The 18,719-nt window shown below is 32.6% G+C and overlaps 2 protein-coding genes across 6 annotated transcripts; one reads left to right on the top strand and one right to left on the bottom strand.

Moving 5' to 3' along the window:
* Positions 1 to 124: 124 nt before the first annotated feature.
* On the bottom strand, positions 125 to 7,141 carry LOC107853712 (OBERON-like protein). Of its 2 annotated transcripts, none has more exons than XM_016698689.2 (3): positions 6,870 to 7,141; positions 3,949 to 5,041; positions 125 to 824 (listed from the first exon to the last, which is right to left on the bottom strand). In XM_016698689.2, the coding sequence occupies exons 2-3, from the start codon at positions 5,027 to 5,029 to the stop codon at positions 262 to 264; spliced, it is 1,644 nt and encodes a 547-aa protein (XP_016554175.1). In that variant the 5' UTR covers positions 5,030 to 5,041; positions 6,870 to 7,141; the 3' UTR covers positions 125 to 261. The 2 variants fall into 2 exon arrangements, with proteins under 2 accessions (XP_016554175.1, XP_016554176.1); XM_016698690.2 differs by having other exon boundaries at positions 6,874 to 7,061.
* A 7,987-nt stretch (positions 7,142 to 15,128) lies between these two features.
* Positions 15,129 to 18,163, top strand: LOC107853725 (vestitone reductase). Of its 4 annotated transcripts, XM_047412752.1 has the most exons (6): positions 15,129 to 15,230; positions 15,306 to 15,514; positions 15,595 to 16,110; positions 16,667 to 16,865; positions 16,941 to 17,071; positions 17,523 to 18,163. In XM_047412752.1, the coding sequence occupies exons 2-6, from the start codon at positions 15,388 to 15,390 to the stop codon at positions 17,546 to 17,548; spliced, it is 999 nt and encodes a 332-aa protein (XP_047268708.1). In that variant the 5' UTR covers positions 15,129 to 15,230; positions 15,306 to 15,387; the 3' UTR covers positions 17,549 to 18,163. The 4 variants fall into 4 exon arrangements, with proteins under 4 accessions (XP_047268708.1, XP_047268709.1, XP_016554191.2 ...); XM_047412753.1 differs by lacking the exon at positions 17,523 to 18,163 and having other exon boundaries at positions 16,941 to 17,318; XM_016698705.2 differs by having other exon boundaries at positions 15,194 to 15,514.
* The last annotated feature ends 556 nt before the right edge of the window (positions 18,164 to 18,719 follow it).

The following is an 18,719-nucleotide window of genomic DNA, read 5'->3' as shown; positions in this document are numbered from 1 at the left end:
AAAAACCGACTAAATTGATTATGGTTATGGTTTTAACCATTAACCGATTCAAACCAACCATGAACACCCCTAGCTAGAGCTTAGTGCCCCGGCTTGAATATCATGCATCAGAAAAAAGAAGGCATAGAAGAAAAATTATCAAAGACCATAAGTTCAAAACCAATTCATAAATCCAGAAAGCCTAGTAAAATTCAAGCCAATGTAGTTCATGGCATTTGATCACCCCCCACCCCACCTCCACCCCCCTTTGAAAACAACAATCTACAGATTCTTAATCAAATCTTGGATTTTGCTGTACATAATCTGTGGAGAGTCGCTTCCTCCGGCGCTGCTCTGCGACGCTCGTGAACTTCCTTGAAGCTGCATTCTCTCAATCATGTAGTTCTTCTCTGCCTCGGCCTCGTTTAACCGCTGTTTCAGATACCTCTTAAGGTAGTCCTCTTCCGACGACTTGTCTGTCTTGGCCAGCGCAATTCGTTGCAGTCTCTCAGCTTCGCATCTAGCTTCGCTGGCCTTTTTGTCAAACATATCAGCCTCAGCCTGTTTAAGCCTTACGATGCTTTCAAGCTCATCAATTTGTTCCTTCTTCTTCTGCCTCTCCATTTGCAGCACGGTCGCTTCGCGAGATTTATCCTTGATCTCCTGCTCACATGCTTCGTAAGATAACCGTGCTTTCTTAACCATCCGCTTTTTTTCTGCCTCTACAGCTTCCATTTTTCGGATGGCTTCCTGTACTAAACCTGCAATCTTGTTGAATGCCTCTAATGGAGCTATGGGACCACGATCGTCATTGTCTTGACTCTTCGAATGATCCACATCAAGATCTGCGTAAACGTTGGAAGGAAAAAAATTCAAAGAGGAAACGTAAAACTTGAATATTTATTTGAGATTCTTGATTTCTCCATTACATTGCTTACGTTAGAAAAAGACGGTAAATACCTTACATTAAGCCAGAAATTTACCCAACGCCTATCAACAACAACATGCCTAGTGTAATACCGTAAGTGGGGTCTGGGTAGGACGTACACAGACCTTACCGATCAGTCATATCACTTACTATCATTTGAAATCTCAAACTCAAAGCCAAGAAATAAAATTAACCAAGTACAAATCAATATCAGTTTAAAACACTAAGAAATCCACAAACATAAAAACGAATAGTCGCCAAGCACTAGAAATGAAGCTAACTTTCTTCAATAACCGAGAAATCCCCAAGGGATAGTGGCACAAAGTTAGAAACTCGGTGGATGATGGGTCCGGCCCTCCACGGTTCTCCATTTGAATACCAAGTTTTTGTCTACGATAGGGTTCAAATCTGTGGCGTGCACCTAATCTACACATCACAAGCTACACTCTCCCGACTAGATCAATGTCCAGGAGCAAGTTTACATGTTATTTGAGACAGTAACATGGTCACCCCTCCCGTCTTGTTTCACGAGACGACCAATGTCAAATTAGTTCCATATTGTGATGAAAACAGTAATTAAAATGCACAACCTAGGTGGCTTAAAATCGTATTGAAAAGTCTGGACTATTAGCAAGCGATGATCATAGTTTACAGTTAACACCCAGATATAGCGGTTAGAAACCAAACTACAAACACACTGCTTGTATAATCAGCCACACTTGTTGTACCTTTTACATCAGGTCACTAGAGGAAACAAGTCTAGCCCGAAAACAACATGGTTCTTCCACGATTTATTTCACTTTTTCCACTTTGATACAATAATAAGATCCAACTTCCGACCAATCACCCTTGAAGTCCCTAACAAATAGTAACAATTTTCCCATGCATATTCTCATGGAAGAAAATGTGATGAACCTAATGAACAACAACATACCCAATATAGGTCCGGGGAGGGGTACGCAGCCCTTGCCACTGCCTTTCTAGGTAGAGAGGCCGTTTCATATAGACCCTTGGCTCAAGGAAAGCAAAACGACAACATTTATGGAGACATTTTCTCATGCATATTCTCATGGAAGACTAAGAATGAGAAATATGGAAATACTACTATAATAAAACACTGAAAATAATACAAATACTACTAGGAGGAGAGACAAGACATGAAACAAATGAATGCACAGACAAATAATGAAATAACTGCCTAAAATTTTTGTCGGAATATGGTTATTCTGGGTGACCCTCTTTTTTTGGGTGGACGAGGTGGGTAGGGGTGGGTGAGGGTTAGGTAACTTGATTAACTTGTCAACGTTGCCAGCAAAATCTTTTTCACTTGAGAAACTTAAATTACATCAGGGAATAATCTAATACATCTACAATATACAACCAGTTTTTTTTTTTTTTTTTAGGTAATTCCAAGAAGTTCAGTTAAATTACTAAAAACGCAATGTAGCATCCTCCATAACCATTAAAGAGTGGGTCGATTAGTAGGCAAGATTAACCAAAATATTAAGTTAGATTGGATTCATCTCGTATTTTCTCAAGATTATGCCAGATTCAAAACTTTAATCTGATGATGACTCGAGCGAATTTGGTTCTGATCTGCCAACTATATCCACCGGATTGCGACATTAAAGGATAATTTAGCTCCTTGTACATGAAGCGAATTCACAAAACATCTTTTTCCTCCTTTCGTTTTCTCCCTCTCACCAAACCAGCATATCCCTACCCTGCTTCTCTCATTTATCTCACTATGACTTGTCAAAATTTGCTCTAAATAGTCTTTAACAGACTTAGTCCCCGTTTGGCTATGAGAAATATTCTCTTTTTTTCTGGAATTTTTTTTGTTTACTTTACTCAAAAATGAAGTTTGGCCATAAAAACTCCAAATACAACAATTGTATTTGGAAAAGTGAAAACAAGTCTCGACTTGTTTTCACCTTTTTCACTTCCACTTCTCTCACAAAAATTCATAAACAACTCTTATATTCATGAACAAACATAACTCCAACTCCAAATATTTTTTGGTTTTCATGCCCAAACGCCTACTCAAACTAACTTACCTCGATAGCCCATTCTCTTATCCATCCTAGCTTAAACACTCCTTTCTCCTCCTTATACATCCCTAATAGGTTTCCCAAGGTTACTCAACTCATTTTCTAATAGATTTCTTAGCTTCTTATACTCTTTAGAGGTTTCACCATCTTTTGGCATTCCGCCACCACGATTTCGATAGTCAAGGCTCTAGCCCTTACGCTTAGGCTCAAACCCAGTAAAGTAAAAGACTTGTTATCTGGAATCCCATATATCCTAGCTCCGCCTCTGGTTCTATGTCTTTAAATATCACTACTTTTTTTAATCTTTGTCCACTTCTAAGTTCCATGCTATATTTTTCAATATCATATCCTTAAATGCTAATTGATTCGTGCCTCTTAGTGTTCACAATCGTATTCTTTGTTGCCTGCAACTCCTCTCCTTTCAACAACACTACTTTCTTCTATCTACAACTACTTCTAAGTTCCATGATCCATCTTTCAATATCTTGTCCTAAATACCAATTGGTTTGTACGCATGCAACTCTTCTCCTATTGCTCCACTATTCGAATTACCTATGGCCACCAATCTATGCATAAAAAATGCATGGCTAATATGTTAAAGAAAATTGCTGGAGTTTAGAGTATATCGGAATTAAAAGTTCAATATTTTATGAGATAATTATTTGTTATTTCAGATAACTCTACTTAATAAACAACGCACATGCTTCTCAGTCCAGTAAATGTCCGAGCAAAGGGATATATACACCCTTTAATCCACCGAGCCTACTAAAGAATCCTAACTATAGATCAACAAAGCCAAAGAGCAGAGGACCAATCGTTAAATAATTGTTAACCTGCTATATTCGATTTCTTGTTGGACGTATCAAGCTTTTATTCTAAATCTCGGACAGACCAATTCAAGTGTTCCAGAACAATAATCATTATAAACTATGCATCACTCAAAAAATGTGTAGAAAAAGGTTAAGGAAATAAATAAGACGACAGGCTTACCTTGGAAAAGGGATAATTTACAAGCCATAGGGTCAGCAACGCCACCTTTCAGCTTTTCAATGAGTTCCTCGCATTTCCGAAATAACTTACGGCCTCTGGCATCTTCACTTCTCTGGAAAATTCTCCTGACAAAGTCGAGCTGTCTAACAAAAGCTTCCGCATCCCAACTTGGGCCACAGTGTTGGAACACATCTTTAACCCAACCAAATAACTCAGATGTCCTGCTACAAGCATGGCATCTGAAGAGCATCTCGACTGAGCTATCACCATTCTTAACAGAAGGGCCCATTCCAATCTGCCCATTGCTAATGGCACATTCCGTATGTGTCCAATGAGAACAAAGATCACAACCAATCCATCGGCAAGTATTCACCTCAAAATCAAACTTGTTACAAATCACACACATGCAAAGGTTGCAGAAACCATTTCTCTTCGAGCAAAGCTTGCAGCTACATTCCTCTGCTGGAAGCACACTGCCACATGCTATGCTTCGGCACCTCTTATACAAGAAAATGTCGATGAGAGAAGCTTGAGAGAGACTGACACTAGGATGCAAGTATGCCTGAATTCCGGTCCTGATGGCAACTAGAATTTCTAGCTGGGCACGGTGTGTTATAGACAGGAGTCCATCCGTCAAATCCCCCCTACTATTCACTAGCCTTTGGAGGAATTGAAACTCGTCTCGGTGCTGAGCACCAGCTGATCCTTCAAGAATGACCCGAAGTTCATGTTTGAACTTCTCTAGATACTCATCCGGGAGATTTCGCATCCTGTCAGCTACAAGGTCAACTCTTTCTCGAGCAATGTCCCGAAGGGATATTTTTTCTGAGTTTGACATATTGCGGACAACAGAGTGCTCAGCATAGCCATTCTCTTTCTCCTTCCTTTTTTTCCCCATCAAAGCATCAGATGTTGGCCAAGTTTCGCGTGAGCTAGCACTTTCAGATGGTGAATCACGTGCCTGATCAGAGTTTGAGCCACGTTCTTGAAGATTAGGAGATCCGCAGGCATCAGGAGAGACAACCAAGGATAAAGACGTCTGAATTCCACCAGGCCGTGGTTGTTGGCGTGGAGGCAGCATTTTTCCTCGACGCTGTGATCAAAATGAGTCACAAAAGGTTTCCATCAGCAAACGTTCAGAAATGTGCTAAACAGAAAAACAAAACAAAACCAATGTCTGATCCAGTATGCTTCAAATGTATTTTCACTTCTAAATTTCCCTTAAAAGAAACAATTTAACACATAAAAAAAAGAATCACAAGGTATATTATCTCATCTTTCTAAATATACAAACATCTCTAACAAAAAGTATATAAAGGTTGTTTTTTTTCAAACTAGGAAACTAAAAACACCATATCTTGCCAAGTACAAGCAAACATATCTTACTAACTATATCTTGTACTTCCTAATTCAAACCAACATTTTACTTTTTAAATTCATCGATGCTATCAAAATACCTCTCTAGTTCCATTACTCCAAAAAGAGTGAAAGGGTCAAAAACACACCTTAAGTATCCCGGCTTTTTGAGTTTCATACCTGAACTATCACCAATTATTCATTAAAACACACCTCAGCTATCAATTATTCACTTTTCCTACCTGAAATATCACCATCGTTCAAGTAGGAAAAGTGACAATTGATAGTTAAAGAAGCGTGTTTTGGTGAATAGCTAGTGATAGTTCAAGTACGAAACTCACGCACCTGATAGTTCAGGTATGAAACTAAAAAAAAAGGATACTTTAGGTCTGCTTTTATCATTCTAAGTTGCTCGGACTCTCCAAAAATGTTGCCACACCCAGGTTGGATCCTCCAAGAATGCACTGCTTTTAGAGGATCCAATACGCAACCCGTGACACTTTTGAAGAGTCCGAACAACATAGATTACTATTAACTCCAAAAAAGCAAAATAGCCAACACAAGAAGACTATTTTATTGAAATTTGATTGGATGTAACATTTCGGCAGCATGCAAACTCTACCATGAACTCTACTAACAAACACTTAAAATTACAAAAAAACAAACCAATGATCATGTATAGAAATTACTAAACTTTATACCGAAACCTAACAAGAACCATCAAAAAAATTAATAATAATTCACATTTTATACCTTCAAGACCATGCCAAATAAAGATCACAAGCTAACTTATTCCAAAACACTAACAAAAGTTTCTAACTTTATATCAAACACTAACAAAATTCAACAACATCCCTTTACGAGGTAGAGAGGTTGTTCCCGATAGACCCTCATCTTAACGGACACATACCAAAACAGTCTCAAAAACACTAATAAAATTCATAGAAAAGAAGCATATCTACTACCTCCGTTTCATTTTACTTGACCCCTATACTAAAAGCAGTTCTTTCAATTTACTTATCGAATTTATGAAATCAAAAGAATCTTATTATATTTTATCATTTCTACCATCAGTATTAAATAACTACATATATAGTACTAGTACTCTAATTTAGAGTTCCAGAGCGTCATAAATAAGATTATTTTCTACAATACACCTCTAACTAAACAATCTTAATGGTGTATCAAGTCAACGAGGACCAAGTAAAAGAGAATCTTATTACATTTTTCCTTTTCTATCCTTAGTATTAAATACCTACATAAAGTACTACTACTAGTCTAATTTTTAAAATTCCAACACATCATAAATAAGGTTAGCACAGTAAAATACACATTTAACTAAACATTTATTAATGGATATGCCACGTCAACATGGGACAAGTAAAATAAAACTGAGTGAGTACAAAACTACACAAGTCACATTAGATCAAACAAAAACTAAAAATACCAAAATTATGAAATCCATTCAAAAGTACACAAATAACCCAAAAATACATAAACAACGTATACATATAACATAAAGGTGAAAAAACAAGATCTGGGGTTACTATAAAAATGAAAATTACCTGCCTGAAATTCCTTAATTGATTGATAAAATCACCAAAGAACTTTAATCAATAACCAAAAAAATTGATTCTTAAAAAAAAAATGAACAAGGGTCTTGAAGAAAATTAAAAATTTGAAAAAAAATGGGCTCTAAATATTTTCTGTTTACCCTTTTATTTTTTCGTGTATGTTAATGAAGACGCAAAAGAGGAAAGTGAAGAAAAAATTTGCTGACGAAATTGGCAAGTAGACGGTTGTCGGGTGACGTGGAATTTTTTATTCATTTTTAATTAATTTTCCTTAATTTGTCAGATGAATTATATGAGTACTAATTGCGCGTGTTTGACTTTGTGTTTACCTATGTTTCTTTTGTTAGGGGTTGTTTAGTTGCCAAAGAATTATTCGGTTATAATTAATGTTGAAATTAACTATTTCGAAATTAGTTATTCTATTGTATATATAGGATAATTTATTTATTATTATGATGTAAATAGTGGAATAAATAATTTCAGGACTAAGTTATACCTCAAACTAAATACGTGATAAAATAATTCTACATTTTATTTTGGTACTACTATACCTTATACCTTACACCAAGTGATTCTTTCGGGTATTGAAAAATCGACAAAATACTGAGTGAAATTTTATAAGTGAAGTCTAGGAGGGTAGAAATTGTGTAGACCTTATTGTTACCTTGTGGAGGTAGAGAGGTTGATTATTCTGTTACAGTATTGAAAAATCAACAACGTACTGAGTGAAATTTTACAAGTAAAGTCTGGGAGAGTAGAATCTATGTAGACCTTGTGGAGGTAGAAAGGTTGTTTATTCTGTTACGAAATTGAAAAATCGATAACATACTAATTAAGTGTGAGTTTACAAGTAAAGTTTGGGAGGGTAGAGCCTTTGTATATCTTATCGTTAAATTACTTTGTGGAGGTAGAGAGGCTATATTCTGTTACAAAATTGAAAACTCGACAACATACTGAGTGAAGTTTTTAAAGTGAAGTCTAGGAGTATAGAGTCAATGTAGACCTTATCATTCATTACTTTGTGGAGGTAGAAATAGAAATGTTGTTTATTCTATTACAATATTGAAAGCGACAACATACTGAGTGGAATTTTACAAGTGAAGTCTTGAAGGGTAGAGTCTATGTAGACCTTATTTACTTTGTGGAGGTATAGAGGTTATTTATTCTATTACAGTATTGAAAACTCGACAACATATTGAGTGAAATTTTACAAGTAAAGTTTGGGAGGATAAAGTCAGTGTGTATCTTGTCGTTACCTTATGGAGGTAGAGAGGTTGTTTATTCTGTTACAGTATTAAAAAATCGATAACATACTCAATGAAATTTTACAATTTAAGTCTGGGAGAGTAGAGTCTATGTAGACCTTGTGGAGTTAGAGAGGTTGTTTATTTTGTTACGATATTGAAAAATCGACAACATACTGAGTGAAATTTTATAAGTGAAGTCTTGGAGGGTAGAATCTATGTAGACTTTATCGTTATTCTGTTTATTCTGTTATAGTATTGAAAACTCGACAACATACTCAGTGAAATTTTACAAGTGAAGTCTGGAAGGATAGAGCCTGTGTATATCTTATTGTTACCTTATGGAGGTAGAGAGGTTGTTTATTCTGTTACGATATTAAAAAATCGACAGCATACTGAATGAAATTTTACATGTGAAGTCTAGAAGGGTAGAATCTGTGTATATCTTATCGTTTTCTTGTGGCGGTAGAGAGGTTTTTTATTCTGTTATGGTATTGAAAACTCGACAACATACTGAGTGAAATTTTACGAGTAAAGTCTGGGAGGGTAAAGTTTGTGTATATCTTATCGTTACTTTGTATAGATAGAGAAGATATTCATTCTGTTATGATACTGAAAACTTGACAACATACTGAGTGAAAAATTTCAACTGAAGTTTAGGAGGGTAGAGTCCATGTAGACCTTATCGTTACCTTGAGGTAGAGAGGTTGTTTATTCTATTACGGTATTAAAAAATTGACAACATACCGAGTGGAATTTTTAAGTGAATTTTGGGAGGGTAGAGCCTATATAGACCTTATTATTACCTCGTGGAGGTAGAGAGGTTATTTGTGAAAGATCCTCAACTCAAGTACAACATATCCAGATACAAAAAAGAAGAAAATACTAAAGAAAATGTAGCAACCAACGAGAAAACAGTGCAAGGCCTATAAGAGAGAAATAAGAATAATAACGTAATAGCGCGATGATCGAAACACAATGAACAACAAATTATGATAAATACCATAAGTAGAAACAACGACGAACCAAGAATTTAGAGGTTATGGGTGTCTCGGTGAGGATTTGAACACATATTGACATCCAAAGCTTTAAATTTTCACTTGCTAAACCAATTTTTATATATTTCTTATCTAACTATACCTATTCTGCGTGGGTTTCACCGGGGCTTGAAGCACCAGAAAAGTGCACCTAGATCCGTCCCTGCCAGAGAATACGATACGACCGCTAATACAACAACAAATGCAACAAGCATAAACCCTCGACAAACAATACAACACTCCTACCTACTAATCTTCTGCTCTAATGTGCATTCTCCACGCCCTCCTGTCTAAGGTTATGTCCTTGATAACCTGAAGTTGCGTCATGTCCTATCTAATCACCTCTCCCCCATACTTCTTCGGCTTACATCTACCTCTTCTTCTACCAACTATATCCAACTTCTCACGCCTCCTCTCGATATTGAAAACTATGATTCGATAATGTCAGTGTTTGATTTTTAAGAACGTTATATTTATAATACGATGAGTTGATAATCATAGTTTGTTCAACTTCAACTTATATGTAATCATATTATATAGCATTAATTCGAATTATACAAAATAAAAAGTGTAAAATATATCATGTTAATACATTACACATACAGGAGTATTCAAAATGAAGTACAAGCAATTTCTAGTTAATCAATAACATAAAAAGAGCATGTCAATCAACATGGAATAATCAAAATTCCAATATCTAAAATAATTAGTTTTGTCTTGATACTTTTTATATATATTTATTGATATTATAATAGTACATATAAATTGTATATCTAATTATATGGTGTGGTTCAATATTTGATATATTTTTTTATAAATTTATTCCTAATACCCAAAAAAAAACTTTATATCAACTACGAAATCATGATATTAAAAGTTTTTATTAAATATAATAATTCAGTATCTACATATCATATTCGTCCCCATTTTTTTGGGAAGCGATTTGAAGTCTTTTTAAAATAGAATATAAATATATAAAGTATGTTCGATTTAGTACATTTCTCCAACAATTAAAATTGAAGTGTTCGCTTAGCTTCTTCGTCACATAATTAATTACCAGATCTATGCCTACTTAAAGTTGAAACTCATTTAATAATAAACTTAGCTCGTATATTACAAGTTATGCTCAAAACTCTATACCAGAAAAATGCCTACGCACTAATATATAAATCCCTCTTCTTCCTCAAATGCATTTCCATATCAATTTTGCAAATATTTTTCTCCGATTTTTTTTCATACAACATTATTTAGATTTTTTATGTTATACTTGATCTTAACAGTACCAGAGTTAAAAAATTATCTATTATATCAGAGCGTGCGCTCGCGCACACACACACATATATATTTTCAATGATTTGCATCAAGAAAACAAAAGGAAATAAATATAAATCAATCAAATCGATAAATCTATAAAATTCTTACCTTAGTGAAAAAGGGATTTGAAGAATAATTGAACTGATAAAATAGGTGGAAACGGACTTCTCTGTGCTATTTTTGTCAACATCTTTTGAAGTGAACGATGAATAAACTAATATAATGTTGAATAGGAAGGTAATTTATCAAAAGACAAAAGAGTTTCTAAATCTGATGTGATAATAATGATATTGAGGAGAGTTATACTATGTACAACTACGATTAATCTATTCAACTAAATTATCAAAAGACAAAAAGGTCCCTAAATTCGATGTAATAATAAGGATATTTAGGAGAATCATAGTGTGTATAGATTATAATTGAATTCTTCAGCTAAATTATCAAAAATAATTTATTTGGAGATTTATTTTTTAAAATCAAAAATATCTTTGTTATTTTATGCTTGATTAGTATGTACAGCTACGACTGATCTGTTCAGTTAAATTATGAGAAAACATAAAGGCCCCTAAATTTGATGTAATAATAAGTACATTTAGAAGAATCATAGTGTGTACACATTATAACTGAATTGTTCAGCTAAATTATCAAAATTAATTTATTTGGAGGTTCTATTTCTTTTTATCAAAAATATCTTTATTATTTTATGCTTGATCAATATTTTCAAAAATGCTTTTAAAAATCAGATATGAAAATAAAATATAAGATTATCATGTATCTATCAGTTTCTAAGGTGGCTCACAAAAATAATTAGACACTTATTTTTTTTAATAAAATAAACTAACGTTAAATTTAATAAGATATAAGCATCATTTAAAAGATTGATACTATTTAAATGAATGAAGGAATGAATGAATGAATGAACTGGATTAATATAAATATTGTAATGAAGTTTTTACATGATATAGCTAATATTGTATTTACTCTTTATAACTATATTTTTTCTTTTTTTGTATTTTTGCTTGTACTAGTTTTATCGCACGTGACTTGCACGTATAATGTCTGATCATTTAAAATTAAATAATTTTATCTATTTTGGAGATTTTTAATGAAGTGTAAAAGTTTAAATTAAATGATATTATAGTAATATATATAATCTGTATATCTAATTATATGTTACTGTACAATATTTGATATTTTTTTATAAAATTAAAATATTATCAAATACAATATTGTGATATCAAAAATTTTGTTTCAGTATGATAATTCGATATCTATATATCATGTTCGCTCCCACTTTTTCATGAAGCGATTTGAAGTACATTATTAAAGTACTTAATTTTCTTTTAAAAATAGAATATAAATACATCAAGTTTCTTCGATTTAGTACATTTCTCTAACAATCAAAATTGAAGTGGCCGCTTAGCTTCTTCATCACTTAATTAATTATCAGATTTATGCATACTTAGAGTTGAAACTCATTTAATAATAAACTTAACTCGTATATCACATGTTGTGCTTTTACTAAAAGCAAAACTCTAAACGAGAAAAATGCATATGCACTAATATATAAATCTCCTCTTCTTTCCTCAAATTCATCTCCAAATAGATTTTGCAAACAATCTTCTTTGATTCTTTGTTAGATTTTTTATATTATACTCGATCTTGACAGTTACAAACAACAGGAAATAAATAATTATATATTTTATTAGCATCATCAAGAAAATAAAAGAAAATAAATATAAACCAATCAAGTCAAGAAAATTATAAAATTATTACCTTCATGAAAAAGGAATTTGACGGATAATTGAAGCGATAAACCAATGAGATGTTAAATAATAGAGTAATTTATCAGAAGACAAATGAATTTCTAAATCTGATGTGATTATAAAAACATCAAGGAGAGTTACAGTATGTACAACTATGATTAATCTATTCAGTTAAATTATGAGAAGACAAAAAGGTCCCTAAATTTGATGTAATATTCAGGACATTTAGCAGAATCATAGTGTATACACATTATAACTGAATTGTTCACCTTACAAAATTATCAAAATTAATTTATTTGGAGGTTCTTTTTCTTTTTATCAAAAATATCTTTATTATTTTATGCTTGATTAGTATGTACAGCTACGACTGATCTGCTTAGTTAAATTATGAGAAGACAAAAGGTCCCTAAATTTGATGTAATATGGACATATAGGAGAATCATAGTATGCACACATTATAACTGAATTGTTCATCTAAATTATCAAAATTAATTTATTTGGAGGTTTTTTTTTAATCAAAAATATCTTTGTTATTTTATGCTTGATTAGTATGTACAGCTACGACTGATTTGTTCGGTTAAATTATGAGAAGACAAAACGGTCCCTAAATTTGATGTAATAAGGACATTTAGGAGAATCATAGTGTGTACACATTATAACTGAATTGTTCAGCTAAATTATCAAGATTAATTTATTTGGAGGCTTTTCTCTTTTTATCAAAAATATCTTTGTAATTTTATGCTTGATCAATAATTTTCAAAAAATGATTTTAAAAATTAAATATGAAAATAAAATATATGCATAAGATTATCATGTATTTAGGTGGCTCACAAAAATAGTTAGACACTTATTTTTGTTGACTAGTTTAACCACACATGTAATAGTTGATTATTTAAAATTAAATAATTTTATCTATTGCGGAGATTTTAAATTAAGTGTAAAATTTTTAAATCACTTTTTAAAAATTCTTCACACTTTAATATAATAATATAAACATAAATATATATTTTTGTGTAAATACATATATATTTTACCACCAAAATTTTCAAGTGATTGATGAATCATTTTTTTGCATTTGTCATAGAGTACCTCTTTCCCTTGCCGCCAAAGGCTAAGAGAGACGCGTCAATTTGAACCACAATTGTGGTAAAATTATTTTTCTTTTTTTTTCTATATTTAAAATATTTTCTATTTTTAAAGACAAATTCTTACAAAATCATTGATTACATTTTTATTACGTACTTAAAACTTTTAAAAATTGAATAATTCTTATTTTTTAAGTATTCTAACACTTCTATATTTATTTCTAGATTTTTTAAATCTTTTAAAATTAAATTTAATTGATTTAGAAATCATAAACCAATGAAAAAATTATTAATAGTCATCAATTCTGATGACTTCTAATAAGGAAAGGTTTTACCATTAATATATTTAATTAATTTTTAACTCTAAAATATTTTTAAAAAATAGTAAAAAGACAATTTTGTGTAAAGCAAAGACTTTTGAAAGGTAAAAAGTTCAAACAACATTTCTAAGATCCTTCATATTTTAATATATTATAGATAAAATAAATTAATGTTAAATTTAATAAGAAATAAGCATCATTCAAAAGATTGATACTATTTAAATGAATGAATGAGCTTGTGTAATATGAATATTGTAATAGTGAATTTTTTTCATGATATAGCTAATATTGTATTTACTCTTTATAACTATAGCTTTTTAAAATTACAATTTAATTAGTATATTAAAAATACTTTTTGACCTTTTTTACTATAATTTTGCATTTTAATGGAAGAAATTTTTTGTCAATTTCTGTATTTATGTGTCTTCACTTTAATTTTATACTGCATAAGCTTTTTGTGTATATTTTTTTTTTTTTTTTTGTATTTTTGCTTGTATTTGTGTATTATAAAGGAGGTGTTTTTTGGCAATTACTATATTTTGTATTTTGCCTTGCTTGTACAATATATTTTTGTTGTTTGTATCCTTCTATACACCTTTGTATTTTTATATTTCCACTTTCGTGTATCAAGCAAAATTAAGTGAATGCGTACAACCTATATATTGTGAATGCATCATTAAGATTGTATGCATAGATACAATTATTAGAGCGAATAAATACAAGTGATACAATTATTAGAACGAATAAATACAAGTGATACAAACTAAGTAGTAACAATTGATACAGTACAATAAAATGAATATAAGTGAAATCAGAAAGGATTGATACAGTCTCATGTATTTTGTTGCTTATATATTTGTACATACCCAAACGATATTTAATGATACAACCTAAATGCGCATATGAATACACCAGATACAATTGTTTGTATATCGAAGTGAACTTATAAATAGTTAGCGATAGTTCTGTAGGAAACTCAAACATCCCTCAATAAATAAAATTTTTTGTATTGATACAACGCGTATATGAAGTGTATATAAAAGGTGCACTAATAAAATCGTATATATAATCGATATTGTATATGAAGTGAATAATCTATTTGTTATATAGTGTATAATATACATTGTTTACTATAATATATGTTTTGATTTATATAGTTATTTCATTGTCAATATGTCACCAGGATTACTATTTACTAGGTGGCTTAGCCGTGCTACGATATATGTAATTTCAACATTTAATTAAAACCTTCATTTATTTAGACTAACCAAACACTTTAAGAAAACACTTTCACTTATACAAAACAAAAAAAACATGAAAAGTTTAGTATATGAAAGTCCGATTTAGGATTTCAAATTGTGATTTTTTTTTTCTAAAAAATAAAATTTAGCCTATGAATTTACTTTTTACAAAAAAGTTGTAATTTTAAATTATATAAAGAAAAACTCATGCTTCTCGTTTTGTCAAATAATAGCTAGTATTATATAATATTGTTGACTTATTGGACTAATAAATCTTTATAAAATTATGGGTGTGTTCAATAATTGATAAAACATTGATTGGCTGTATGAACCACAGATTTCCAGGTTCTCCAAAATCTCCTTTTTCCCATGTATTTGTATTAGGAAACCCATTACATTAGATGCTTTTCTTTTTTTCAGATAACTTTGACAAGTGTTGCATTGTTTACAAATTCTGCAAAGTAGAAGACCTAAAACAGGAATCATAACTAAAGAAAGAGAGATGGAAGTGGATGATAGCAAAGGTATGGTTTGTGTAACTGGTGGAACAGGATATCTAGCGTCATGGCTGATAATGAAGCTTCTTCAACATGGCTACTCAGTAAATGCTACCATAAGGTCCACTCAAGGTTAATGTTTCCCCCCACTGAATTAATCTTTTTATGTATTTTCCATAAAACTTTGAATGAATTTATACATCACAAAACAGATGTTAGCTACCTCACTAACTTGCCCGGTGCATCTCAAAGGCTACGGATATTTAATGCTGATCTAGACAAACCAGAAAGCTTTAGTGAAGCTATTAAAGGATGCGTTGGAGTATTTCACATTGCTCATCCGATGAATTTCGGGGATCAAGAAATTGAAGACAAAAAGATAAGAAGAACAGTTGATGGAACATTGGGCGTTTTACAGGAATGCCTCAATTCAAAAACAGTAAAACGAGTTGTTTACACTTCCAGCAGAACAGCAGTTGTGTTTCATGATAAAGGTTTAGACACAGTGAACGAGAGCTCATGGTCTGACATACATGTCATGAAAACATTAAAACCTATATCCGCAGCTTCGTATGTGATTAGCAAGACTTTAGCGGAAAAGGCTGCTCTTGAATTTGCTGAGAAGCATGGATTAGATCTGATGACTGTTATTCCTAGTTGGATACATGGTCCCTTCTTGAGTACTCATTTCCCGGAGCCATTACGATCAGCCATGGCAATGATTTATGGTATGCCCCTTCTGCTCTTTCTTCAACCCCTACAACTTTCTCATGTCAAATCATCAAGGACGTTACGTTTTTAGTTTCTAATGCTCACCTCTGCAATCCATTTCCTAACTTCCTCAACTATAGCGAGCAAAATGTCGGATAAAGAAGTAATTCATTGATATAAACAGCGTTATTTTACCTAGAGAAAATATTCTTGCAATACATTTTGAGAAGGTATATATATGTTTGTTCGCTTTACATACAACTGCTGGAAGTAAGAGCATTTTTCTTTTTCTACACAGCTTTTGAACACGTCTTTCTTCACTCACATTCTTCTTCATAGATGATTTAGTTGATTTCGTCATGATTCCCCATTTAGGATTTGGTTTCATGTTGTGGCATCTTCATTCTTTCCAAGACATTTCCAGTTTCTAAAAAGCATCACATCTTTTTTCCACTGTTTTATGTGTATTGGTTCTGAGGGTGTCAAGATAGTTGTATTCAAAGGCTTAATCACAAGACAAGGAACCTGCTCTAAATAAGTATTTCTTTTTGGCTTGTCTCCTGAATTACACAGGTAACCAGGAAAATTGCATGAAGTACCCCTCGCTTACCCCATTCGTGCATGTAGATGATGTTGCCAGTGCGCACATATTCCTTCTAGAGAATAGTAAAGCACAAGGGAGGTATATTTGCTCTGCTGTGGAAGTTACACCAGATGAGCTGTTTAAGTTCCTCTCAGCTAGGTATCCTGAATATCGAATACCTAATGTCGAGTGAGTTCCCATTCCGCTCCTTTTTTCTTTTTATACGTTAAAAAGGAAAAACAAGGTTATTCAACTTCTTTGCAGTTCCTTGAGGGAGATTGGAGGGATTAAGCACCCTAGCCTTTCATCAAAGAAACTTTTGGAGGCTGGATTCAAGTACAAGTATGGACTTGAGGAAATGTTTGATGGTGCAATTGAATGCTGCAAACAAAAGGGTCTACTCTAGTTTCTACTCTATAGCAGAGCCTATTTATTCTATTACGGTATTGAAAACTCGAGTGAAATTTTACAAGTGAATTCTGGGAGGATAATAGAGGAAATTAACTGTTTGTAAATGTTTGTTTGCACGCTGATTTGCTGAACTCCCATTAGTTGAGATTGAGAGAATGTGGCTGATAAGTTTCATGTGCCTAAAGTATGTTCATGTGCATTCAATTGACTTCACTTGGTTTTTTGTCAGACTACAAGTCTGCTATTCTTTGAATTGTTTCCTGTCAGCTCTAAATTTGAAACTAAAACAAAACATCTCTGAGATCTTATATGTCATATTGAATGTTAGTATATTCTTTATTTAGATAGTTAATGTATATAAACGGTAGCATTCTTGATTTATGTCGAGCATATACTAAATTTCTGCTTTCCTGTTGCGGGAGTTACTTGATTTAGGTGAAACAGTAGGACCTGAAAGTTGATTATTTTTTGGCCCTGTGATGGAAGCTGGCAATTTGAACTGGAGGTCAATGACTTAATTCAACAGTAGAAATAGGAGTTACTTGATTATGTTTTTGCTATGTATTCAAATTGTAAGAGATAACAGAGCAGTAGCGCAGCGGAAATAGAGATTTTGACATACCTCCAGCCATTGTCGAAGTCCGTCGGAGCGTTGGCGTGGTCGGAATTTGTTTTCCCCTTACGGTGAATCTTCTAAGCACTCAGAATATCTTATTGTAGATGGTGTGAATTTTTGAGAGATTTTCTATGCTTAGGGACCATCCAGAATTCCTCTTTTATACTGCGCGTCCATCAAAAGTAGTTGGGAAGTTCTTTTAGATAAGGGAGTGGCAAAAATTATAGAGAATCTTGAATTTGAAATTCAAGTTAAGTGGATAAGTGGGAAGTTACGGGCCATAAAGAAAATGCCAACATTCTCCCACTTGGTCCGTATATTTTCATCCCATATGTGAAGCATAAGACATGAATCATGATGATAGTTCCTCTAAAGAGAGCAATAACTTTCATGTATCACAATGTGTTATGCCTCTAAGCCTCAACCCTTATTACTTAATGAATAAACTCAATATTTATTCTAGGTCCATACTTCAGTGACATTCCTCAAAACAAACTGAATGTGCACATAGTTTCAAATAAGAGAAATATCATATAAAATAGAGTTTCATTGAAATTCATTGTTACAACGATACATAGTAGAACTAAGTCCCATTGTGACTACATGATCCTTAAATTTCTGCGGTGGCATGCCTTTAGTTAAAGGATCAGCTAACATCACTTCAGTGCTGACATGTTCAATGACCACCTTCTTATCTTTAACACGTTCTCTTATGGCTAGATACTTGATGTCGATATGCTTGCTACGAATACCACTTTTGTTATTCTTAGCCAAAAACACAATAGCTTAATTGTCACAATATAACCTTAATGGCTTAGAGATAGAGTCAACAATTCTCAGCCCAGAAATGAAACTCTTTAACCATACACCATGTAAGGTAGCCTCAAAATAAAAAATGAACTCAGCCTCCATAGTAGAAGTAGTAATCAAAGTCTGTTTGGCACTCCTCCAAGATATAGCTCCACCAGCTAACATAAAAATGTATCCAGAAGTTGATTTTCGTGAATCAACACAGC

Source organism: Capsicum annuum, chromosome 5 (genome assembly GCF_002878395.1).
Source record: "Capsicum annuum cultivar UCD-10X-F1 chromosome 5, UCD10Xv1.1, whole genome shotgun sequence".
Taxonomy (NCBI): domain Eukaryota; kingdom Viridiplantae; phylum Streptophyta; class Magnoliopsida; order Solanales; family Solanaceae; genus Capsicum; species Capsicum annuum.
The sequence above is the reverse complement of the archived record's forward strand: the minus strand, read 5'-3'. Positions and strand labels throughout refer to the sequence as shown.